The sequence below is a fragment of the Protomyctophum bolini genome (assembly GCF_963924005.1).
Source record: "Protomyctophum bolini genome assembly, chromosome: 16".
NCBI classification, from domain to species: domain Eukaryota; kingdom Metazoa; phylum Chordata; class Actinopteri; order Myctophiformes; family Myctophidae; genus Protomyctophum; species Protomyctophum bolini.
In genome coordinates, this window is record NC_137877.1 from 28491728 (window position 1) to 28519655 (window position 27928).

At 41.2% G+C, this 27928-nt stretch overlaps 1 protein-coding gene across 4 annotated transcripts in view; it reads left to right on the forward strand.

The window, feature by feature from the left end:
- Positions 1–1515: 1515 nt before the first annotated feature.
- Positions 1516–27928, forward strand: part of grb14 (growth factor receptor-bound protein 14) — a 41168-nt gene continuing 14755 nt past the window's right edge. For 2 of the 4 annotated variants that reach the window (XM_080786684.1, XM_080786687.1), the window contains exons 1-3: positions 1516–1651; positions 6322–6533; positions 8215–8344. In XM_080786684.1, coding sequence (XP_080642810.1) covers positions 6349–6533; positions 8215–8344 — 315 coding nt within the window. In that variant the 5' untranslated portion in view covers positions 1516–1651; positions 6322–6348. Of the gene's footprint in view, positions 1652–6321; positions 6534–8214; positions 8345–20801; positions 20917–27525; positions 27833–27928 lie in introns of those variants that run through there. The other 2 variants (XM_080786686.1, XM_080786685.1) reach the window with 2 other exon arrangements.

Here is a 27928-nt window from a genome sequence, read left to right on the forward strand (position 1 = left end):
TTGTATATAAGTTCCTATTTATTGGTACTGTATCACAATGAAAACTCAGTGATACGATGACTTTTCTCTTACGTTAATTTGTTATATTAATGTTATGTTACCAATAAAGACTTGTGTTTTAGTAATTATTTGGGGGTCCAGTTGCAATATACTCAAGGCCCACCAGTGGGCCCTCGCCCACAGATTGGGAATCGCTGCACTAATTAATTGATTATATACAGTACATCAAGGTCAATAGTGGTACTTAATTGGTGCTCCTTACATCAAATCTGCATATCACACCAAGCCATGTGCAGGCTAGGCCTGTTTTGCTGTCAAACAGTGCTGTTAAGAATAAAGTTTGTTGTCATTAAAGTTGCCTTTATGAAAGTTATACTATTAATACATTGATGTAAAGATGCATTCTGGATCTTATTTTAATGAGTAAAACATCTGTAGCAACTAGCACATCTGCAGTAGTTTGTTGCAGCTGTTTTATCATTGAGAAATGTAGACCTACAATAAGTGTCGGGTAGGACACGTTGACGTTGACAACCGCAAACGTCTCACCAAGTATAGATAAATAAGAGACTCAAAGTTAAAAAGATGAGAGGGAAGCCTTTATTAAATTAAATGTTTCGACCATTACAGTAACTGGTCTTCTTGCCCTGATAAAGACCAGTTAATGGTCGAAACATGTTGGCAGTCGCCTATTTAATTTAAAGGCTTCCCTACTCTTTGTAACTTTGAGTGCCCGGATCGTCTCTTTTTTCCATCTATGCCTTTTGTAGGCATGCAACTCACGATACGATACGTATCACGATATGAGGTTCACGATACGAATTATTTAGGTTAATTAAAAACTACAACTTTGGTTTCTTGTATTACCCCCTCGTGGGGTAAGAAGCCCCCACAGGGGCTTGTTATTACAGTAGGCTACAGTATGTCGTTCTTACTTTAACAACATGAATGTTATATTACACATTCATAGTGTTGTTTTTAGAAGAATTGATTGTTGTCAATTAATTTAGAAGAATTGATGCAAGTTTGAACAAATTATTAAAAGTAGCCTATGTGAATAAATACAAATGTTGTACAGTCTCAAATCCATTTATTTTGATTTCCTCACACCAGTAAAACTTAAGGTCATGTCACTGACATGATCTTTATCTAATATGAGCAAAGAGCAGAAATAGAAATGTAGTGTGTGACTGCATGTGTGTAGTGCGTGTGCAGTGCTTGTGCGTGCGTGTGTCACTGTGTGAATCATCACCAGCATGGCAGTAGAGGTTTCATTCATGTGCCACGCTGGGACGGGTTCGAATCCCAGCCAGGTGTGACAACATGAAACATGCCGATTGATCTTTTTGAAGAACATCTCCAGCCAGGTGAAACATGACGGCCATACGTGACGCAAAGCTGCTGCATGCAGGCTGTTAGACACCTTTCCTGCTGCACGTGCAGACAAGGAGTGTCATCATTCTGTTTAAGCCTAATTTATGCTTCGTCGCGACGACGGGTATGGTGTGACTGTGAGCTTGGTCGGCTATTCTCGGCACGCGACACGGTCGCACGACGAAGAATCGGTCTTATATGCTTTACAGAGCCGCCGCTGCAGCGATATGAAGAGCAGTGAGTGAAGGCGCTCTGTCTGTGCAGGCATGATAACAAGGTAGGAAACCGACCGTCACATTAATTAAAGTTGAGTTGTGTTTGCTTCTCATTTCGCAAATGTAAATTTGATTAAGTGCGACTGTGCAAGTGCGACACGTGAAGAAGAACACCTGTGGAGCTGCTGGAGCAGAAAAGCCGACACCTTGGACACTAGCATAGGCTATACTGTATCTTGACACATTCTGAACCCTTTTTGTGTGTGCTTTTAATCAAGTTTAAATAGGCTACTGTCTGTCGGGGAAGTTAAAGCATGCGTTGGTTTTACATTGCAATGTAAAGCCATTTGGATAAGTTACATGCAGCCTATGATAGTTTTTTGACCTAGGCTGTCCTGTACCTGGCTGTATGACTGTATGCATGCCATTGCAGCCATTATGTATTATGTATCTTTCTAGGCCTACAGTGTTTTAGGAGAGCACTGCAGTCAACATGTCGCTATTTGTTGAAACTAACCAGAAAACATGAATATTGGCACAATTTGACAGATCTCACATTAAAGTCTATCAGTCTATGTCACATAGACTTTGATGCCAGATCTGTTCAGCACACCAAACAATGCGCATAAGATGCATTCTAGAATCTAGATTTGTCCAATCAAGGATCATTTAGGGTCATGTTGACACTTGACATTTAATTTGCATACATGCAGCCTCCCGTCTGTAGGCTATAGTTTGCTGTGTTCATTTTTAAATCACAGAAAGTAGAGGATAGAAGTAGGCTAGTTTGAGGACTGAACTCTTGACAAAATACCCAGACCAGCAGCCATATGTATGTACCCATATATCGGTATTATGTACCCTATACAGTAGGCCTACTAATTATACATTATAACCTACAGCATTGCATATCCAGGTTGTGGCTTTGTGGGTCTGTATTTGCATAGTGCAAAGAAAACTAGATAAAGTGCCCCTTGGGGGACAGGTCTCCACCAGGGCACGTCAGGTTGTGGCCTCCTGGTGGCGCTATAATAGTGGTGGCGCTATAATAGTGTGGCACTATAACAGGCCATTGTGAAAAGGGTGGGATATATTCCTCAGCCTAGTAGGAAAGTCTGTGAAAGATTTCACCTAAATTGCACGCTGCATTCATGATTTGAGGCTTTTTGTTCAAAACTGGTCAATCCTACAAACTTTGAAAGCCAATGTTATAGCCAATTAGGATGGAATATGAAATATCGGACAGATCCGTCTTGAACTTGTTCGAATGCTCCCGCCCCCCCTGTCAAAAATAGCTAAAATCGCTAAAAGGAAAGAAAGCATCTTTTACTTTCTCTAATAACAACCTAAAACATGAACCTTCGTTAAAAAAAAATGTCCTTAAGTACTAAGTAGGCCATCATATAACACCTTTTTCAGGAATATGACATCAGAATTTTACTTTCATAGGTTTGTGAACCTACGTGAATACATTTGAATATAGTTTCATAAACATTTATCAGGCATTACAATATCCTGGTGTCTCTGCTGGCCATGCAGGCTGGAGGGTAGACATGTGGTAAGTTGTGCTGTAAAGGTCAAATGAGTGAGATAGTGTGTAATGTATAGAGCCTGACTGATGCCAGACTTCTTGGTCTGATGACAATCTTGACTTTGAAGGGTCCTAGACTGATATTTTGGCCAAAGTGTAACATTTTCTAAACAATTAGAAGTTTCTATTCGAGAACATGTATCTTATAAGCAAACAAACAAATCAAAATGAACACCAATAACTTTTAGATTTTCTAATGTATCAACATACATTTCAGCCTTATTCAAAAACGTTCGTGTGAGCTTGTAAATCTGCTATACCAATGTCATCAAAAAAGTCAAATAATGGACGATATATCAGTCAGACTGATATATTGGTCAATGCGATCCTTGTTTCTTATATGCAATTATGTTTCTACGTGACAGTCTAAGAATAACTGTTTCTAGCTGGTCCATAAGTGAGGCCCACTTGAATGTTGCTTAAAATAGGACTAAGAGTGCTGTATAGGACAACATAGTTAATGATAGGATGCTTGCCCAATAAATAAAAAACAAACAAAAAACGAATGAAACCTTTGCTGCTTTCATGTTTTCTGGTTGTTAAGTTTCAACATACAGTAGTGATGTTGACTGATCACCTAAGTGCAAAAGCAGACGGTCAAGTTTCTGGCAGAAAAATGTCTACAAATTAACCTTATTGTCTCCACCAGCCGATGGGGAAGAGTATGTCCATCTGTTACCAGCTAATCTCCGGCACCGTTGGCCCGGTCGATGCCAAACTGTGCACACACGCTCCCTGGATGCCAATGACGGACCTCTGCCCCACTTTTTCCACAACGGCCTGTTATGAAGCCGATTTTTGCAAAACACATTTCTTTAGTTTACATTAGTCGTACACATCTTATCCATACATCACACAAATTGGTATACACTATCTCTATAGTCGTGATCAACACAGACCTGTCACGGATTTCGCACATTTATGGTAGGATGACTTGAAAAACAAAACAGTTTTCTCCTCTAAATGTGTTGATCGTCCACCCCTGCTAAGTAGAGCTCAAAATCCATAGGTCTGCAATGTTCGTTTTTTCGATTAGCAATTATTTTTTATAGTTGATTCAACTGATTAGTTTGATCTTTGAGGAAGCCATCATATTCCATTAATTTATTAAGTGTATGGTAAAAGATTTACTTGCAGAAGAACTTAAGGCCTATTCATAATCCAGTTTTAGGTGATAAGGTATGTGACCACTGAAAACTACAACATGACGTCACACCGTGGTGGCAATCGACTCACCACTCACCCGAACACATCTCTCTGTTTTTACTAACCAGTAACCACCATTTCGGTGGTCACTAAATCACCTAAAACTGGAGTATGAATAGGCCTTTAGCCCCCTCACTATTGTCCTGTACTCCAACTTCACCGATACTACCCGATCTGCAAGCTCACAACATGTCATGTTGCGACGCGTTGTGAGCTTGTAGGATTGTATTTTTGCAGAATGTTTGCCTTTACGACCTGCCCAGCATAGGGACTATAGGGTTCATTCATGTGGTTAAAGCGCAGATTGATTATTGAAAATGCCTCAATGAAATTCAAACATCCAAGACTTCTTAAACACGCATTGATGTTTTGCCAACATTAGTTGACTCAATTAGTCAGGCACGTTTAGTAATATTATAATGACTATGGAGAAAAAGTAAACAGAATGTTTATATTTGATGGCAGTCGAGTCGTGAATAGACTCTGACATGTATTGTCCTTTTAGTCTTCAGCTGGATTATTTGACTGCCCCCACCTGTCCTTCCGTCCTTCCTCCCAACCCCACCTCCACTATATAATTACCCAGTATTCACAATGCTGGTTTTACCTCAGACGGCAGCAGCAATGAGCATAGCTAGGGAGCATAGAGAGACACAATTTTGTCTGCTGTTAAATTGTTTCGTGTTTTGTTTGTGCCATGCTTTTGTAAGTGCATTTTGTGTCCCTTGAGTAAGGCCTTTCTTATAAGATAGTGCTTAGGTGAAAAGGTAACCCAAGCCAGGTGGAGCTGTGTTATTGTGACAGGGCCCGGTAGAAGCCAGGTCCATGTCATGGAGAGTGCATTAATGGAGACAGACAGGCCCAGCTCATACAGATCACTGTGATTTCCATCTCTCTGCCAGCAACAGAGAAACTGAGGATTTCTTTACTCCATGAATCAGTTGTCTCTCTTTATTCATCTATTCTGTTTCTATTCATTGCAGTACAATGGAAAATGTAACTTAAACATGACATTATTTTCCTTCTTTATTTAAAGCTTTTCCCCCCCCTTTCTTTAAAATTTTTTCATATGTATCTCAATAAGTGGGTCAGTTGTGGTGCTAGGAAAGAACTGTCATACGTTAATGAATCCAGATGTTGCCTTAACCCTTTGCTGCCCACCAGTCCATATCTCCAGTAGTCTGTCAGCCCCCATGGTCTCTGTTACTCTGTTACACATTACCTCTGAGATGTTATCAACCCAGCTATCCCCCACATGGAGTGTATCACTGAATGACACAGCCTGGCTTGGCTCTGCTCTGAAACCACATGCCTTATACACAGCACTGAGTTTAAAGTGCAATCAGCATCCCAGCACGAAGTCCATGACAAAGGAACAGTTGGTTTTATAATGCTGGCGAACCTCCAGGACTCATTACTGTGCTGACTGGCAAACAAAGACAAATATTTTGTGCAAATGTACTTTTTGTGTGCAATACCTACCTTCCAGGTTGTGAGGGGAGCGATACCTAATAATTAAGAGAGGAAAAATAAAAAATAATAATAGTCTTAAGAGATTAACAAGACTGAGGGGACAAAAGATTATTGGATTGAAATATGCTACACTACAGTGTCAGAGAGCCAGGAGGAATCTGTTGGGATTGATTGCGTTACCAGCTAACCAATAAATACCTTTATTGTGCTGGATCATGTTTGGGTAGGAGGGATCGTTTTGCCCCACTGGGCCAGCCTTGTGGGCAGCAGATGAGCTGGAGAGGCGTGTGTGTGTGCGCGTGTGTGTGTGCGTGTGTGTGTGTGTGTGTGTGTGTGTGTGTGCGTGTGCGTGTGTGTGCTTTCTTTGCTGAGCTGCGAATAGAGGAGCCAGCCAGCCAGCTTGCTCTAACTGTGCTCTGCACACACTCCAGTCCAACAGCTCGTCTCTTCTCTCTGCTCCAGATGATGCCTTGGATATAGCCGGCCCACATGAGTGATATGAATAACACACTGGACGATATACACACCGGACGCCTCGGAAAGAAAGCAGAGATTTTTCAGAGTACTAAGGGTAATGTGAGTGGCTTTCGCAACCCAGCCCTCATCCCTTTGCGTGCTCCTTTACTACCACCAAATGCCCAGAAGACCAGGACTGCTCTCTGCAAGGGGAATAGGTAAGACTGCTTTCTCATTTGTTTCTGGTTCTTGTGATTACACTCACTTCAATCTGAGCTCAAAGCATTGCTTACTTCTAGAGCCTTAAACAGGTATGCCTTATACGGTATACAGTATAGTTTATACTTAGCTAGTACTCACTACTTAAAGGTCATCTTTAACTATACGTTTTTAAGGAACATTATACAACATGCAGATCCCCTGCAGAAGAATAGTGCAGCCTTTGTTTCTGAAAGAGTAGTGCACAGAGGTAGAGTTAGACTTTGTACACTATTGGTCTGAATCCATACACAACTGTCATACAGTCTATCAACAGTAGACTTCAACATTAGTAGATTCCAGTAGATTCCAGTTCTTTCAGTGGAAGAACCGGAATCAAATCAAGCACCTGTTACTCTACGGGTGATAATTAGTAACTCAGTAACTGCTGTGTTTACCAAGCAGTAAAGGAGATGTCAGTCTGAGAACGACTAACTTTTGGAATTGGAGGCCTTCTCATCAGCCTGTGTGCTAAGCGAACTCTTGAACCTCTTCTCATGAAACTGGTGTAAATCTGTGTCATTGTCGCTGTTTCTATCAGATCAGACACACTAGTGAGTTTGAAGAAAGTTTGAAGAAATCTCCATCAGCCACTCCCATCCATATGACGCTTCTTAGAGGATGCATATGCATCTATAAGTTACAGAAGGAAGGGACATTCTGTGATTATGCCTTTCTCTGAGATATATATACACATCTCGGTTGTTCATCTGTGATTTTAAAATACAATTATATACTCACACTCTTGTCAAAATAAAACTTTCCCTTTAATAATTTATTTATGTTCTAACAAAGATTATTTGCAGCCTGCTGGCTCTGCTCTCTGTGCTGATCACTGCCTATAACCTAAGTACTGTCAACGTCTCAGCCTCCATATAGTGTTGAAGTGAGGGGCAGCTTTCATATGCATTGTTATCTACCATCTTATCAAATGTCTGTTTGTCTGTGAGTGGGGTGTGTCGTCTGATAGCTGAGAGCAGATGGGGGCCATGCTGAGAACAAGGCCTTGTGTTTCTGTCAAGCCTTGTCTGTTTGTTTTGGGGCTATCTTCTGCTCCATTATGCTGCTCCCTTCTCATATACACATGACACATATTTTCTCCCCAACAAAAGCACCAAAGATATCTTGGGACCATAAGGCACAGCTCTCAAACCACAGCAAGGATATAGGCTGTGAGATCTGATGTCTCAGGTAGACGCTTAAAGATCTCATGACTTGCTGCAGGCCTTCTCAGCAGCAGACTGTCCAGCGTCCAGTAATACATCATCACAATGACATGGTCCTGGGACTGCCTTCAGACGAAAATACAAGGAAGATATACAGACAGTCATTATATTATGTGCATAACCACATGAACCCTAGTGTCCCTACAACAATAGGCAAACATTCAGTGGAAGTAGGTGAACTAAAACAAAAAAACAGCTGTATGAGCTCACATGCCTGATACTTAGTTTACATTGTCTCCCATGCCAAAAATAGATGATCTACAAGTTCAGGACATGTTGTATGGCGATGCATTGTTAACTTCTAGATCAGCTATTTACTGTATAACAAAGTATATGGTTACGCGTCAGAGACCCTAGTGAGGTCAAATATATGTTTAATGCATTCTCCTGTCCTTCTGTCTCTCTCTCTTCCAAGGGGCATTACGGAAGGCGAGGAGTCACTGGCTTCCCCTGTTCCAAATCCTTTTCCTGAGCTAATTCACTCAACTGTCTCCTCCCTCGTGTCTGAATGTTTATTGCCATGGACCAAAAGCAGTGCAACTCAGGTGAGCATTTATTCCATTTACCACAGGGTCTTGTGTGACACAAAGAGGCATATATTATTTGGGGCAACAAGGCTTCTGTTGTATCATTTTTCTATACACAACCTCAGGCACATTGTCATGTAACTCTAATAATAGGGACAGTTGCCAGAGAGGCAGCCACAGGACATGTGTAAATTCAAAATGCATGCATAGCCGAGTCGTGTTTGGCGTGCAGTTTGTCTGAAACTTCAGGGCATGCATGAGAAGGTGGAACCAGTTGCGCGAGTATGGAAATGAGTTGCAGTCAGGGATGAAAGTGCCATGTCAGCACACTGTGACAGTGCAGCCAAACTATAAGACTTGACTGTGAAATCCCAATTTTGTAACTGGATCTATACTATTGAGTAATTTATACTACTGTCACGTGCCAATAATAGCCAATCTACAAGCTCACAACGGGTCGAAATGGGACAATGCTGTGTGTCAGTATAGTCAAGACTGATTACTGAAGCAGGCAATAGTTGTAATACACATGCATCACTTTCTGTATTTCATAATGACTGATGATTTCGGCAAGATATTGTATATATAACACAGTAGTCCCACAGTCCCGCATGTAATGTATGCAGCCTTCTGTTATCATAGGTGGGTGTGTAATCTGAAAGGAGATGAATGTGGAGGAGTGGCCGTTAGCACTAGGATAAGCTTTCACTCCAATCCAGACCCTTAGCCAATACTGTTAGATCTCTTTACATGGCATTCCATTCTCTATGTGGCTTCAGGGTGCAAACATCATCTAGTTGAGTTTTGTGTGCCTTTGTTCGTGGACCATTTACTCTTCAGTTGGTACTGGCAAAGCCTCTTACTTTGATCATATATATTTTTTAGAAAAAAATAGAGAGATTCTTTTCCCTTTACACTACAAATTCCAGAGTGTTCAATGAACTCTGGGTTGTGTAGAAATGGATCCCTAAAATTCCATGGGTACATTTTTACACTGAGTTAAATTGACATAAAATTGTCAGTCTATTTATAAAGGCAGTCGTAACCTGTCTCTCCTTTTCCAGTCATAACCACTGTCACTCATTTGTACTAGTATCATGCACTTTATGATTTATTCATCATGCATTATTATTATTATTTGTCAGCAATGAATTAGTCTCTCGAGACAGACTGTTGACTCCGCTTTTCCTTTGTTTTGCCAATAGGTTCCCACATTGGCAATTTATAGGTTTCATGACATTCATTTAAATTTTGTCTGTATGTATGTTTGGGGTACGAACAGCTGCAATACCGCTGGGTGACCTAAAGTGGCAGTGTTGATCAGCCTAAAAGGTCTCATTGCTTGGTCCCATCTTATCACTGCTTGCAGCTATATATATGTTTTTTTAGCCAAAGGAGTGAGGAAAATATATTGCCGCCTGAAAAGTAGCTTTCTTGTTTCCCTCTTTTAGGTGCAAGTGTCAGCTGTAAATGTGTACTTCTGCACAGCTGATTTGATTAGATTTGTGCTCATGTGGGATCTGTAGTTTATGATTTATGAGATAATACAGAACACACATTCTAAAAAAGGGAGCACATTCATTATGTTGAAAACCTAACAATTATGGTTATGCTTCAAAAGTGGATAGATTTCAAAATGGAATCTTTTCTATAAGTTTTCCCAGGGCTGTTAAGTCTGGTTTGTCAACCACTGAACATTCTCTCAAGACGGATCCCTATAGGCTAAAGCTGTGTGTGTGTGTGTGTGTGTGTGTGTGTGTGTGTGTGTGTGTGTGTGTGTGTGTGTGTGTGTGTGTGTGTGTGTGTGTGTGTGTGTGTGTGTGTGTGTGTGTGTGTGTGTGTGTGTGTGTGTGTGTGTGTGTGTGTGTGTGTGCGTGCGTGCGTGCGTGCGTGCGTGCGTGCGTGCGTGCGTGCGTGCGTGTGTGCTATGCATCCGTGCATGTGTGGTGAGAGGGCGCAAATGTAGGCCTATGACTCATCGGGAAAGGCTGAAATTACAGAGTTCAGCACTGACCAAGGACTATCAGCAGCATTAGAATTCCCTTGGTTTTTAACAAGTCACTCTCAAATTTAGAATACATTAATTAATACAGGTTAATTTACAATACCACTCTAAACAGCTCTTTTCAGCTGTTCAGGAGCCTTCCATCATGTGGTGAAGTGTACATCCTGATTTGCAATATAGTGGGGAATATTATCGACAAAATCGTTACGCTGCAGATAAAAGCATGAAATTTGATACAGATGTCCCTTGGGTCATTCTAAAACATCCCAGAAGGGGTGCCGAAAAAAATCTTAAACAGGAAGTGAGTTATGGACAAAATTCAAAATGGCCACCTAAACTGTTGACAGTTGACTCAAAAGACAACAAAAGAATCTCATAAAAGCATGAGAAGCATCCTAGAAGGGGTGCCAAAAGAAGTTTGAAACAGGAAGTGAGTTTTTGGCTGCCTAAAGAAGTTGATACGAAAGAAAACTGATGGTTGATCATTTTGAAGGGCTTAGCCAGGAATCAAACAGCCATTTAGAATTTTATCCTCCTAAAAAGCAAACAAACAAACAAACAAATAAATAACCCATTTAGGATAGGTCTAAGGAGTACTCAATGTACCTACCGAATTAAATATACGCTTTTATGACTCTTCTTTTGTATCAATTGCTTGTCATGCTTGTCATTTTGAATTTAGCCAAAAACTCACTTCCTGTTAAAAAAATCTACCAAGGAACTTTTGTACCACATTTCATGCTTTTATGAGATTCTTTTTCATCATCTCAACATACTGTAGGCGGCCATTTTCAATTTTGACGATAACATCCTCTACTAATAGGGTTCACAATAAAAATAAATCTATTATTTTTCATATTTTGATAAGAGTATGTATGTACTATGTGGAACAGTTGATTATCTCTCAACAGTGGAGTATCTACACTTGATAGATCATTGTAAAATGAGCCCCTGTACTCTATTTCCTCCTCACACAACTTGGAATTCACATCAGAAAATGAGTGAGTGATTCTAGATCTTTAATGCTCCCACCAGGCTATTGTTAAATACAACTTTACATAGGTTGTGCATTACATTCACCCATTCACACACACATTCATACACCGATGGCGGAGGAAACCATGCAAGGCCCCAACCTGCTCATCTAGAGCAATTAGGGGTTCAGAGTCTTGCTCAAAGACACTTTGACACAAACTCAGGGGGAGCCCGGGATCGAACTAGAAACCTTCCGGTTCCCAACCGGCAACTCTGCCACTGCCACTACCGCCCTTGCCGTTAAGGCATGTTAAGTATTTACACATAGTTATCATATTCTTTGATCAGTAACAGATAAATCCTCAAGTTTCCCTGCAAACGAGTGGTACGTCATGTAGATGACCCTACCCTTCAACATTGTAGCTTCCTTGTTAGCGAATCTCAGTGTGATGCTTATGTAACTCTGTGATGAGGCCTGCTACTTCATGGGCCTGACAGCCTTTCACTTAGCCTTTCAGCACAAGTATTTCGAAGACAAAGGGTATATGTCAGACCAAACAGCTGTTTATGTGTCACAATCCTCATGTCATGGGGTTATGACCTCTCCTCGGTAGCACTCAAGAAACCAATGACATCATTGTTCCAGCCCTCAACGCCCAACCCCCGCACCGCCCAATCTTACAAATGAAACATTTCTATTGAGTTGAGTTTCCTTGTGTGTCCTTGAGGGTAGTCATTTTCCCATCAGTTGCATTGAGGCTCTATAGTTTGCATTGCAAGCGTTGTGCCTGATTTAAACAGTATGTGCAGGTGTCGCACACCAAAAACATCATTAATACATTATGACTATTACATATTATGTCCTTTGACCTAACGGGGAAAAAAAGAAGAAAAAAGAGAGGGAGATTATCATAGATTGTTTGGTTGCCACTCAAGTGGTGGTGTTTGTGCCTGTTGCTATGGTAATTCAGATGCTATATAGCGTGGCCTGGCCTACGATCCTTCTCTGAATTGTTGCAAGGCCCTCTGGTTGACAAAGCTTTGTTTTACACAGGCTTAAAAGCTATTCCAGTCGTGAGAAACCCATTTTGCATGAGCTCCCTGTCAGCCGTGCGTTTGCAGTGTCATGTGCATTTCCATAACAAAGCCGCAAAGTCATGACTGCCACATACATCTGTGTGCAAGCAGACCCCAGATCTGCTGCCTGACACCATATTAACTTCAATGAGTGTATTCATTCAAGTACTGTAGTAGTATTTAAAAATAGATATCACCAGTATATGGTGTATATATTGTGTCATTATCTTACAATAAATCTCTGTAAATCTCTGTCTGTCTATAGTTCACGTATCTCGAGAAGCGTCTGTCTGACCGACTTCAAACTTCGCCAACAACCCGGGAGTGCTGTCACTCTGTCCAACTGACAACTGTGTGCTTTGTACAGCGTTGAGTTGGTCACAGAACAGCCGATCTGACCAATATATAAAAGCGTAAATGGAAATGCGGTTGTACAGAAACGCAGGTCCCACCCATATGTCCATATATGGGCATTCCCTGAAACGCCGAAACGTTGGAAAAAAAATATATATGGCATCGTGACTACGAGCTGTGCGGCCTCTCTCCTTTCTCAGTCATAGTTTTATCTCCTGCGGTCAGCACCTCCCCACTACTGGTGTGCGCTCCTACCTTTCTGTTTGTCATATATGGGCATAAACATAATTTTTGCATCAAAAAAATCCCCTGGTTCCCAGAAGTATTTTCTCTATGGAGAATAACATTGGGTTTCTTAAATTCATCTCACATAAGCATTGTGGTCAAAAAATAAGCAAACTGTCTTGGTGATATTGCCTCTGTATCATTTACAATAGTTAGTCACTCATATTTGATACAATTTCTTTCTAACGATTTTGTTTTTGCGGCAGTCACATTTGAGATTTCTCACAGTCAGTTGATTTTTCATAGTGAAACCGCCCAGATCATTCGTTTCATTCGTGATTTGTGGATCACAGTTAAAAATTTGACGCAATATAAGAAAAGTCTATGGAATAGATAGTCTTATGAGTTTGACGTGACCCACGTGACCCACATAGAATGTGTAAATAAATTGGTGCTCTATTGTTTGGACAAAATATTTGTGCTAAAATTCCAGGCTCCCTGTGCATTGGCTAAAAAGGACAGCCAATGAGGAGAAAGTCACGAAAAAGTCACACAAATATCACTACTAGCGCAGCAACTGAATAAAGACCACTGTGTGGAGGACAATGAGAAGAAGGTCACGGAAAAATCACTACTAGCGCAGCGACTGAATGTAGGCCACAAGCTGAAAAAAATGCACAGTTTTTTCATGAATAGCCGATGTAACGCATCTCGTACATCGTGCGTGCGTGAGTGTTTCAGTCATCGAATTACTACTTTGTATTGCAAATTTATTTTCAGGTAAAATAGGCCAACCTTAATTGTGAGGGCAGATCTGTGGACATAGTGAGTAAATCAGTAAGTGTCCTATACTGCTCCAGCCTTCTCAGCCTAACAGCCACTTATGTGTTTACCTTGTGAAATAGAATCCTCCTGCACTTTGGAGCGTGACCTCAGGAAAGATCCCATTGGCAGTATCAGGGGCTTAGCTTCTTCAGCTATTGGCCTAGCCACAGCATCACATCTCTGCACTCCTTATACAGACAGACTCCGGCAACAACGCATCCGAATGTTATGATGAGTGTTTACTAGATAGAGAAACCTGTCATGCTACCTTGCTGTCAGTGTGGTGGAATGTAAATTAGTACATTTACTCAAATTCTTGAATACAAATTATAGGTACTTTTACTTTACTAGTAGTATTTCCTTTTTATGATAATAAATATGTCTACTGCACATCTTGAGGCAAATATTTTTCTTTTTATTCCAATACAATTATTTGTTAGGTACTTGTTAGGTAACTTACATTACAACTTTTATTATACTGTAGTTTAAGCTACCCAATAGAGCATGAAGTAATTAAAATTAGCCCCACCTTTCTAACTGCAACATAAAAGTGATTTTATTAGGCCTATTACAATCTAATAAGTAATAGTATTATTGTGAAATGGGCCTTCTACTAGTACTAGTATTGATGCCAATACTTTTATACTTTTTCCCAAGTAACACTTTGAATGCAGGTCTTTTACTGGTATTTCTATTACTAATTTTCATTCATTATACAATATGTGTAGCTCTTCCAACAAGAGAGTTTCTGTAATTACAGGATTTTTTCTTTTCTTTTTTTCTCTTTCTTTTCTTGATGGCACGGAACCAAAAACAGTCAGAGTTTAGGCAGGTGGTGCCTGAGTGGCTGGCACAGGGTCCAGACTCCTGGAGCGGCAGCCGTGTTATAGACTCTCTTACCCAGACACACACTGTACGCAGGCAGTGGTGGAAAGTAACTAAGTACATTTACTTAAGTACTGTACTTAAGTACAATTTTGAGGTACTGTATTATTACTTTACTAGTATTTTCCGACTTTTACTTCTACTCCACTACATCTCAGAGGAAAATGTTGCCCTTTTATTCCACTACAATTATTTGAAAACTTTAGTTACTAGTTACTTTGTAAATTCTGATTAGTATTACAAAACACACTTGACTAACAACTTCAGCACTAGATATATTTTTGTCTATTTGAAAATAGCAGATCTACTGTACAAGCTCACAATGCGTAGCGATGCAACGCATTGTGAGCTTGCTCTGCTATTTTCAAAATATTTTTAATACATTTTGAACTTGTGGAATGGGACATTCTGCACATTGAGTACATTTAATTTTGGTACTTTAAAGCGTTATTCATAATGGGTGAAGACCAGAGGCGGCTGTTCATAGCTACTGTGGAGTCAGTACTGCTGGGGCCGAGACATGGACCCTCACAGTGGAGTCAGTACTGCTGTATGGGGCCGAGACATGGACCCTCACAGTGGAGTCAGTACTGCTGTATGGGGCCGAGACATGGACCCTCACAGTGGAGTCAGTACTGCTGTATGGGGCCGAGACATGGACCCTCACAGTGGAGTCAGTACTGCTGTATGGGGCCGAGACATGGACCCTCACAGTGGAGTCAGTACTGCTGTATGGGGCCGAGACATGGACCCTCACAGTGGAGTCAGTACTGTTGTATGGGGCCGAGACATGGACCCTCACAGTGGAGTCAGTACTGCTGTATGGGGCCAAGACATGGACCCTCACAGTATAACAGGAAAAAGCCCTGTGGAGTCAGTATTGCTGTATGGGGCCGAGACATGGACCCTCACAGTATAACAGGAAAAAGCCCTGGATGGAGTACACAAGAATGCTACGAATGGCACTAGGTGTCACATGGACAGACTGCATCAGAAATGTGGACCTCTATGGGGACCTACCACGGGTCACGGACAAAGTCAGAGAGAGAAGGAGCACTGTGTCAGGCACCCAGAACTTGAGGCAAGTGAATTGACTCTATGGGAGCCAACCCAGGGCAAAGCCAGGAGGGGAAAGAAGCGTACCACCTATGACTATGTAGACGTGCTGCGGCGCGACAGCTTGGCTAACAACACTGCGGATCTCAAGAACCTGATGTTGGATAAGAATGTGTTGGAGAGCAGCGATCCAGGAATCCCGAGTTGGTGTTGGCTAGACCTCACTCTCGCAGCAACTAACATAGTCTAATAATTTCGGTGGTGAGTTGACCACCGAACTACAACATGACGTCACTGAGCTGCGGTGAAGAGGAAACCACCGCTCTCCCCAGCCCTTCTCTCTGTTTTTACTCACCACCTCTCCACGTTATTACTGCTCCGGAGCGGTGGTCACCTCACCACCCAAAATCCAGACTATGAATAGGCCTTAAGTATATTTTGATTCAGAATCGCAGATACTTCTGTACTTTTACTCAAGTACATTTGGAATTCTGGACTTTTACTTGTAACAGAGTATTTCTATATTGCAGTTGCAGTATTTATACTTTTACTTAAGTAAAACTTTGGAGTACTTTTTACTGCTCTTACCCAGACACGCATGCATGCACGCAAGCACGCACACAGGCAATCCTGCTCCAGACAGAGCACCATTTCCAGACGGTGTTGGTGTTCAGTTCAGCCATTTGACTCAAAGGGAATGTCTGTACCCGCCGGTCCACTGCCAGCGCGGTCATTTCAGCAGGAACTTATAGACCTTGTATAAGTGCAGAGGAGGTGGATGACCTATGGGTTCAACATTGCACATTTTAGAGTGGTTTACTATTTCTTACTGAATGTGTTTCTACGTTTCGACACGCATTAATTCCTTTAATTAATCTGAAAGTGAATAGCCTTGTACCATCTGAATTATACGGAAATATTCAATGTAGTTGATTTGTAGGCCTTGTTTTTTCCATGTTTTCATTATAAAAAAATTCAAACTGTTATACCATGAAATATGGCTGTTTAAACATTCCACTGACAACGCGCATAATACTATGATATAAGTGATACCTCATCGCAGCTTCATTCGTTCATTTGTTTGCATTTTGTGTGATTTGAAATCAGTTAATTGAGGCTAGATGTGTTACATACACAGTAAAATCCTTAATCTCAGAGTTAAACTAACACTGAGGATTTTACAGTGTTCTCTTGTTCTGTGTGTCTTGTAGAGACGCAAGCAGACAGACATTCCTCTCTTGTCTCTCAGCCTGTCTGCCTGCCTCCTTAACCACTTGAGCTCGTCCCACGATGGATAGCGCAAATAGTCAATCTACAACTCACAACGTGCGTTGTGCGGTTGTGAGCATGAAAATAGTGCACTGGGTTGAAAGAGTTTAATGCTGAAAGACCATGTGAAGTTTCTCTGCACAAAACTGTGGCTTAATTGTGATACTTATTCGCTTGTCGGGGAGGCTAAATTTGGATCAACGTTCAAGTACAATTGTCCATTTGCAGTGTGTAAGTTACTGTGCATGACGCCTGCATGCTGGTGGGTCTTAGAATTGCGTCTTGGAAAGGGTCTGTGGAGGGGTCTTGTTTGAAACCGCTCCTCAAGGACACTGTGTCTGGAAGCCAGCTTTGTTATGAGAGTTGTGGAGACTCCGTTATCAATTTGTCTCCATTAATTCCAATTCATTTTAGTGTGTGTGATAACTAGCAGCGTCTGCTTGTCTGTGCTCTCACAAGGCAGTGTGTTTTGTTTCCAGATAAACATGAAGTCTTGTAACGGGAGGGACTTATTTTCTGTTCTCATGAGTGGAAAATCTGGAAATAGAGGGACAATAATTAGTGCCCTACCTCTTGCTCTGTGAAAGAGGATAATGGTTGCAGAATAAGCTATAGAACGTGTACACTGTTTACACATTGTATAGATAAAAAAGGATACACAAGTATAGAATAGATCATCATTATTGTGTCATAGGCTATATCAGGGGTTCTCAACCTGGGTGTCGCGAGACATATGGCCAAAGCATTTCCGTGGGTCCCCAGCCAAAGACGTTGAGAACCCCTGGGCTATATGACTTCCTACCTTGCAGATTAAAAGGAGTAAAGGATAACATTCTCAGAACCCTTGTATGTCATGTTACTACCTGACAGCCAGCGACGATATGTAAACATTCTATGCATGCCGGTGATGCATGCATGCATGCAATGCAAATTCTGTACAGTGAGTGCATCTCCATCTTCTGGGTTTAAAGTGAAATATCAATGCAATCACACCATGACTGATAAAGAAGTCTTGTTAAACGGGATATGATTGCATTCTGGACAGGATACTTGTCAAAACCTCTGCAAGTGAATTTGTAACGCATTTTGTAATTGGGTTTAAGGGTGCCTGATGGGACAAGAAGCAGCACCTGAACCCATCTGACCTCTTCCACACGCACCACTTAAACGCCCAGGAAGTAATTTCAAATCCAACACTTAACTGCCGATGATGTCATTTCAGGGTTTTCATTGATTATGTTACTGTATGCACGTGGCAGTGGCGGAGTAATTAATTAATACCTGGCAGTCGATGTGTAAGAAGCAGCTGTTCTGAAAAGAGGCAAGCTATCATGTTGGACTTTTTTATTTGTACTGCTCGATATGTCATTAGTGCAGCCGCAGCGTCCAAAAAGGGAAATGAAGGCCAGAGCCAGATCTTTGGGTCCAATGCCAATCCTGATTTTGGAGAGTCCTAGACCACCAATTAGCCCTTAGCTAAGTCCCTCCCCAACCCGTCCTTGTCCAATAGGCACATTAGCAGCGAGGAGACAAGGCAAGCAGGGATTTCTCCATATAAATAATCAATCATTTCAGTAGCAAGAGCATCAAAATGTCTTCTACATCTAGTGAAGCAGGCCTGCAGTAGGCTATGCACTGGACAAATTTGCATGGCATTATTTAAATAAACTAGAAATACGAGGAAATGATAGAGGGAGAAATCATGTCAATATGTTAAACAACACAGACATGCAAAATAACATTGACAGCTATGAGGTGGCGAAAGCTTGACCTGCCTAGCAACAGTTGCTAAACTATTTGGATTGGCATTGGACAATCGCTTTTTGTGGTGGGATTTAGCGAAGGGCTAATTATGAATGATTGGATTGATATTTTCTTGAAATTCAACAATTTGCGAGCTTGTAGATCACCTACTTTAGTAGAAAAGTGTGAAATTAGTTTTTGTGCATAGTTCCCATCGTGTTATTTTTCCAAGTTTGACATGACCATAACAATGTCAGATTGATTTTTTTTTTTAAACCGGGACACATTGGTTGCATATAGCGATGTCATCCAAAACCCAATGGCAGAAATATGGACCAAATCGATATAGTGTTCGAGCTCTGATGTAAACTATTTGTGTAAAGGGACATTACACCGTTCGCTCCTCAAGCCGAAATCAGGCTGATATGATGCATCTCATGAGCAGAGCGGACACATACTGTATATCTGAATAAAGAAGGTGCTGAATCAACTTGGATGATTGTAGCCTTTTACAACACCTTTTTAGAACAGGGTGCAAGGCAAAAGAACAACATTTCAATGTCAGATTACATTTTCGTCTATTTACATCACCACTGCTGTTCATGACCATGTTTCTAAGACCAGGAAAAGTGGAAAAGAACAAGGTCAAATGAGGATGTCACGTGTGCTGGTCCACATTGGACATTGCATTTCAGTTGTTGCTTGTACACAGTAAACCACTGTACACAGTAAACCACTGTACACAGTAAAACACTGTACAAAATTCACCCTTATTTGTACACTCTGAGGAGTAAAATGAACACTTTACTGTGTTAGTGCAGTAATGGTTTTATGAATGGGGTTCTTTTCTATTACAAAGCTTCTGGTCTCTGGCCACTCCCTGTCTAAGATAGATGGCTATTATTGTCATCGTTGAAGGTTATGTATCCCTTGCAGACGTTCTGAGCACCTCTTGTTGTTAATTTGACATTAATCTCGTATCCTCGATGATCACTTATGACGTTATGAGTTATGACATTCATTATTGACTCAAGTTTTAAAATGGCCATGCCATAAAAAGACAGTGCCCTCATTCTCACAAGACCTTTTTGTCTAGTCTTTACAGTAAAACAGATGTGGATAATGAATTGTGGCAATTGTGGTTGTGGGAAAAACTTGCTCTGGAGCAATTTTGGACTCACAATCCTCTCTATCTCTCTGTCTGTCTGTCTGTCTGTCTGTCTGTCTGTCTGTCTGTCTGTCTGTCTGTCTCTCTCGCTCTCTCGCTCTCTCTCTCTCGCTCTCTCTCTCTCGCTCTCTCTCTCTCTCTGTCTCTCTCTCCCTCTCCCTCTCCCTCTCGCTCTCCCTTGTCAGTCCAGTCACCCCTCCCCGGCTCCCCCATCCCATCCCGTGTCCTAACATCAAATAAGTCTGCATTCATTCTCTGTTTTGAATGCATCTTCATTCATTTTTAAACAATCCTTAACCCTGATCACCCTTACATTTGACATATTAATTATTTCACTTCACCTTAATTATGCACATTTGATATCCTTTCCATTCATACAGTACACAGTTTTGGTAACTATTATTGTCTTCAGTACAGTCTACAGTAGAAATAAATTATAGTCAGTAGCTCATTATATCTGCCCATAATTCAAGAATAAGCTCTTCTTGATGGTACAGAATTAATGTATTTCACACACTTTTACCTGTAAATGGGATGTGACAATAACGTGTGAGTTAAGGTTTTTTGTTGCAATATAACGTTTTAAAAAATGGTCATTTTTAGCTTTCTCTGACCTTGTCGGTTGACTCTTTTTGCCATGGGAACTATTTTTATCTAGGCTTGTTTATTAGAAGAGTCTTTCTGAGAGGCAGAACTAGAGAGAAAAAAAAGAACAACGTTTTTACATTTCCAAGGACAAAGGAGGAGTTTGTATTATAGAGAAGTGCTGTCTTTGTTTCTCACACTTTCTTTCACTGTCGAGAAAGATACTGTAAATGATGATTAAAAACGGGATTCCATAGCTGACAGTAGAATCATCAAGTGAAAACAGCTTTAGTTGCCATAAAAAGAAAACGTGCAGTTAAATATATGGCTATTACATATTTGTGCACTCAAGGAAGAAACATGAATTTCTATGCAAGAAGAGCCACATTGCCTTCCATCACTCCTCTGTGTTTGCAGAAGCGGGTAGGAAACATGGATTCTTTCTCTTTACAGATGATAATGACTTTACATTCTGCTCTTATAGTATGGCCTGTTGTTGTTGAGTGTTGGCTGATGATTCCACATTAAAGTGATCTTCTCGAATATTACAGCATACAATACAAAAGGCTGGGTAAGTGCTTCCTAAGAGATCGTTTAAACACAGTTTAGAGCTCTGTACTGTGTGTGTGTGTGTGTGTGTGTGTGTGTGTGTGTGTGTGTGTGTGTGTGTGTGTGTGTGTGTGTGTGTGTGTGTGTGTGTGTTGTGCGTGCGTGTGCGCAGGCACACATGTGTATATGGGACAGAAACTTTGTGTGCGTGCGCGCAGGCACATGTGTATATGGGAAAGAAACTGTGTGTGTGTGTGTGTGTGTGTGTGTGTGTGTGTGTGTGTGTGTGTGTGTGTGTGTGTGTGTGTGTGTGTGTGTGTGTGTGTGTGTGTGTGTGTGTGTGTGTGTGTGTGTGTGTGTGTGTGTGTGTGTGTGTGTGTGTGTGTGTGTGTGTGTGTGTGTGTGTGTGTGTGCGTGCGTGTATATATAACCTATATGTGTTGCAGACATTTTACAATCTTGTACAGGATGTCATTTTACTTTCACTGATTAAATGTGACACTTGTCACATTGTGTACTCATTCTCAAAGAAAAAACAGGGTTATTTGTTGAAACAAGTAGATTGTGACAAAAATGGAATTTGCTCTCATTAAACGTCTGCACCACTGCATTATACAAATATGTTTGTATAAACCCAGGCCATTTTTCCCAGTGGAGACAGGACTGCATTGGTGTGACAAAAGATATTAGAGTGTTCATTCTTTGATTTATAACTGGGCACATGTTGCTCATGTTTACAAAATGAATGTGGTCTGTCTCAGAACAACAGAAAGAAAAACCATAAACCAAACAGGATTCCTTCCCCTTTAAAGCTGCCTAGATATTCCCAATACCAATATATATAATAATTAGTAATATATATTTTATCCTCAATCTGTTCTGTTCTGACTTACTGTTACTGTTTATATTGACAAGTAGAAGGTTAACAGTAATATCACACAAACAATGAAGTCACTGTTACTGAGGTGACTTGGAATGTAAACCATCTGGCAAGTTGAAATATGTGTCTATAATGGTCTGTAAACCTACAGTATGTGACAAATATGACACCTTCCTGTGAACCATGTTTAGGTTACATGTGAGGAACATGATCTAGTAGTTGCTCTGGATTAAGCGCGTCTGCTAAATACCTACATTGTAAATTGTAGTAGGGCTATAATTTTGGCATGCTTTTTTGGTGTTACAAACTTTGTCTCATTGATTGCCGTGTTTAGGTCTTGTATTTCTTATGTACATTGTTCTCTGGTCTGAATTTCTTGGTTCTTTGTTTTCTGTTCACATTGATGCTCCGGATGGCCTATTGTTGGAGGTTTTAATTTGATCTTAGCTGGTCAACTGTTGTAGGGGATAATATTGAAGCTCAGGCTGGTCGATTGTGATGTGTTCTGGTCGTGCAGGTGTCTCCTAGAAGTTTTGGTCGTGAGAGCTCCGGTAACTCGCCTCAAAGTCCTGGTCATGCAAGCAAACACTGTCCAATGTGCGTCATTCCAAAGCCTATACCAATTTTGCAAAGACGCTCTGTGATTGGCCAGTGCACTTGTGCAAGGATGTGCTGTAATTGGCCAGTAGCCACTTTGAGTGGTAGTTGGGGCAAACGCCCAAAACATGATTTACTATTCTGTAAATCGGGACGCAACTCGAACGACGCTGGTTCGGCTCAATCGAACTTTGCAAAGTTTGGCACGGCAAGTTGCTTGCTTTAGCTCTCTTGGTAGTGCCTCACGTGGCTCAAGTCTCCGTCATGGCCAAAAACGAGTCTGTAGTTGTTGTAGGCGAGAGGCACATCCGGATTGTACTGTCACTCACATACTTTTGTAGTGTCTGAAAATAGATTTTTGAGGGGCGCTAACCCCTCCTATTCCCAGCTTTGTGTGTCTGTGTGTACCATGATAGAAATGATTTGATCGGCTGAGCACGGAATGTGATGTATAATGATGCCCCTCACTTCACACAAGTGTGATTATTATTTTGCTGATGAGTTCACTATATAGTCCACATCTGACTCCCTATATAGAATAGAATTCAGACACAATCTTTGTCTCATTGATCTGTGTTGTGATGCGATGCGTGTGAGCTCGGCTATTCTTTCAAAGTCTTTGAAATAATGCTTAGTGGTTAATTCATTCATATGTACCTTTTCCCCTTCCTAGAAATGTAGTGGGATAAAACGTATAATATTTGTCTTTGAATTGTAGTGGAGTGAAGTAGAGTAAGGTACAGTCACTCAAAAATGTGCTCAAGTACAGGACCCTATTAAACGTTGTTACTGTCCACCACACATGCTTTAACATACAGAGGATGCCTGAGGCCACCTCACCGGCAGAGCTGCAGCCGTGGGAGTGCAGTTCAAGGTAAAACCACAGCAATCTAAATGCCAAAATGGACAGCACAGTCCTGTCCTTCAGATAAGGACTTGTAGAGGAGTTTATGCTTGGCGAAAGCTATATAGGGCTGCATAAATTAGATGTCTGGATTTCCTCTTGCTTATCCTGACTTAATTTTGTATTATTTTCCCCCCTCCAATCCTCCAGCACCCCTGCCTCTGTCAGTGTGGTGTAGGTAATACAGTAAAGTAATGTGTATTCAACAATTTGGTTGGCACAAGGGTGGATGGAATGTGGCTTGCAGTACGCACTGTTTTATAATTACAACGTAGATTCAGAATTTATAAGCCGTCACACAATGGTGTTCTGCGCCAGTAATAGCAAATCTAACAGCTCACAACATTCTGATCTTGTAGATCAGCTATTTTTGGCTTAACTGCTGCTTGATTCTGTCATCACCATTACTGTTGCTACACTCCTATCTTATTTCCCTCAACCCGTGTGATGTCAATCACAAGCATTTGCTTGCAATGACACAAAGTCCTGTATTAACAGTACTGTATGTTAGTTAAAATAAAAGCTGTAACATTCTGTACAGTACATTTGCAAGATTAAAAAAGTGCTTTTGATTGACATACTGTTGTTACACATGGAAGCTGTTCAAATAAAAGCAAGTCTACACTTGGCTGAGGACAGTCAACTGATGAATGCAGGTCTTTGTGCTCAGTGATAAAGACAGCAGCAGTTCTCCACAGCTCATAACCTAGCCTGGACAATCATTGCAAACTATTTGCTAATGATTAACAGCACCGCTGCACTGCTATAAATCATGTAATGACAGTATGACACATAGCATGCAGTTGTCACAGTTCTATTTTTAATAATCTACCTTTGTCATATATATATATATATATATATATATATATATATATATATTCAGGTCAGCTAGCCACATATTGACACTAGGACCTTCTTTCCCTTTCCATAGCAGTAGTGTACACTTTTTAGCAGACATGAGGCAAAAATTAAGAAAACATCTGTGAGCCATGGGGAGGCCAAAATCACACATGACAATTGACAACAAATTAATTTAAAGCTGCATTGTGCAATATGTTTGATAGCAAGCAAGCAATAAGGCCTGAAAACATAATAGTCGCTGTGTGAAACTTTAAAAAGATATAACCCTACCAACTATTATCAGCGAATCACCTCCAGCCCAACTACCCTATTTTCCTCTGAAGACATTGGGCTCCCCTCCTCCTATTCCGAGATCTGTTGAAACACCTTAGCTCTCACACTTTTATCCAGTGCAAAATGACCAACATTAATTTGCTACTATAGGTTTGTCTTACTTTGACTGTCATTGTCTATGTTTGAAGGGGAGCAGGAGAACAGCCTTGTTTATCAGTTATCGCAGGGGTTCCAAACTGTGGTGCGTGCACCCCTTGTGGTGCACGAACGCCCTCTAGGGGGTGCGTGAAATGAAAAGCGTAAGGGTGGTTTTATGGCGTTCTTTAACACAAGCGGCAAACTTGGTAAAACACTGTTGTGAGATTTATAGAGCAGCTGCGGGAGTATACAGCAGCTGCATGTCTCTCAGTGCAGTGACATTCTGTGATTATTTGCCATAATCATATTAAACTAGATAAAGTGCCCCTAGGGCACAGGTCTCCACCAGGGCAGGTCAGGTTGTGGCCTCCTGGTGGCGCTATAATAGGCCAACGTGAAAAGGGTGCCATTTCTTCTCACGCCTTGGATGGCAAATAATGATTTGAGGCATTTTGTTCCAAAAATGTGTTTTGCAAAAATCCACCTGTTGTTGGCGCTATAACAGGCCAATGTGAAAAGGGCGGGATATATTCCTCAGTCTAGTAGGAATTCAAGTCTGTGAAAGATTTCATTATATTTCTATAATGCTTTTACTTCTACTCCACTACTACTGTAGTTACTGCGAGAGTGAGGTCTAGCCAACACCAACTCGGGATTCCTGGATCGCTGCCCTCCACAATTTCCTATCTAACATCAGGTTCTCGAGCTCTGTAGTGTTGTTACACTTCAGCCATTTTGGTCTTTTGAAAATAGCTGATCTACAAGCTCACAATGCATCACGATGCGCATTGTGAGCTTGCTATTTTCTAAAAGCCGTACAACACAAATGTTGTGTCAAACCATGTGACTTCCATTGGAAATGCATTGGGGCAAGATGTATCACACCCTTTGTATACATCTAGCATGCATCAATGTTGTATGATAGATCGAAAGGTGTGAGTTGGGCCTTACTTGTAACGGAGGATTACTTAATTCATTGCAGTATTGATACTTTTATTTAAAGTAAAACATTTGAGTACTTTTCCCACCACCACCATGGTGCAGTGGTGTCTGGTGTGCCACTCAGCGTTATGGCGTGTGCCAAACAATGCCAATTTGTGTGCCTTACTGTAACTACACAGATTTGCACAGACGCCGTTCCAGTTTGTCCATGACTTTGTCCTGAATTTGGCATTGTACTGTATGACCGTGGTTTGCTGGCCAGCCCCATGAGAAAAACAAATATGACCTATTTTATTTGGACATGGCCTCTGAGTTATTCTTGTACATAATGCATAACGTACAAAAAAATATATTTTTAAAAACATATTTTTACCAAAATGTTTTAACTAAGATTACATCGCAATTTTCTTTTTTCATTTTTAAATAATGTCATCTGAATGCAAATTTCAGTCAGTCATGCCAAATAGAATGTAAAGTGGGGTATTTTATCATATCTTTGCTTCGTCCTTATTAATTTGCATTTGTGTTTTGCATCATCAAAGCGCATCATCAAGTATTTCAAGTATGTAAGCAGGTTATGCTCAGGTTTGGCCCGAGGTTAATTAGAAAAATGCTTTTTATTACAAAAAAGCAATGGTGTATTATTATGTGCTGTATAGCTCCTCCATCACTCCCTCTCATGAGGTAGTCATTGTAAAAGGTCACTGTGACCGGTATACAGGCTATGGCCTGTGTGTTTGATTGGATTAGTTTCATGGTTCAAATTAAATTTCACCTTCAAAGGACTCAGAATGTCTCTGTGTGCATCTGGTTCACATTCAAATTAAAACGTGCAAGAAATAGACATATCTTGGGTTGAGATTTGTGCTGAGTAATGCAAATCTAAGTCTGCAAGACTAATGCACAACGAGACTCCCTCACCTTATGACAAACCATGCCCTGTTCCTGGTGAAATGTGACGCCAAAGTGATTTGATTCAGGCCAATTCTCAGGAAGTGAGTTCCTTGCAGGGACATGCAACTGGAATCCACTTTCCACAGCCATTACTGTACAGTGAAGGAACACAATTTTCTTGTGGTTTTCCAAGAAGAAAAAAAAGGGAATGCATTGTTGTAGAAAGTGGTATTGATTTAGGTCGGTAGTTTTGCTCTGGTCCTGTGACCACACATGATTTAATTGGCGCAAACTGTTTCAAGATAATACTGCGTGCTTCATTATTAACATGATACACTATTAACTTCACAGAGGGACATTGGCTCCTCAAGTAATCTCTGAAATGCAGTCCTTTGGTTTTTGTTAGGTGCCTTGCAAAAGGAGGTCCTTGGCTGTTTTGTCTTGTAAATCTCCACATGGACTGATTAAACACTTGATGGTTCTCTTCATTGAGGGGTGATGTCATAGCGGCGGGCTCTCATTCGCTGCATGCTCCTTGAGGGTTCTAACCCCGGCCCCAGTTGGAGTGCTCTGACCTCCTTTCTCTCCACAAAAGCGGGCAGGCTTGTCCTGCCCAGCCGACCCGCCTTAAACCACCAATCGAGCTCACTGAGTGAAAAGAGGCAGTCAGTTGGTCTTTACTGCGCTTCTCTCCCAACCCCCCTCTCCCCGCCTACCTCTGTCAACTTTAGACAGAGTTGACCCAACTAGCATTACATTTAACCAGCACCTTTTGTATTTGCTCTGAGGGATCTCGCAGGGCTTTATCCTGGTAGCTCTACTTGCCATTGGTGTCTGATTGTGAATAGAGAGGGGGTGGGATCCTTGTGACTCTCTCGCTCTCCCTCTCTCTTTCTCTTGCTCCCTTGTTCTCTCTCATATTCTACCCTCCCCTCCTCCTCCTAAAGGGAGCAAACTGATTCTTGGCTTTCTGACTTGGTGGCAGTAGGGGAAAGGTAGCAGGTGATTGGGTACGGAGCCCCATTGACAGAGATCTGTGGAGTCAGGGAAACGCTGCTGCTAAGAGGCAGCTTCGTCTAATTACCTCATTTCAGCTTCACTGCAGTACAGAAAGGGCGAGAGAGAAATAGAGATAAGAGAGAGAGAGAGAGAGAGACTTCCCAGCTGACACTCGCTTTGCTGTCTGATGCATGTTTCTATGTTCCTCACAAAAGCCCTCTTTTGCAATGCTGTGCACTCAGCCTTATATAGGCTGCAGAGCCTGCCCAAATTCACAAGTCTGCTTGGCACCAAATAGGGCGGTAAGTTGCACTGTTAGATGGCTTAATTAATTCAGTATTTGACGTCTTGGTATGGTCTTGCAAGATTACTGCATTGTTTTATCTAGGGGCTCAAGT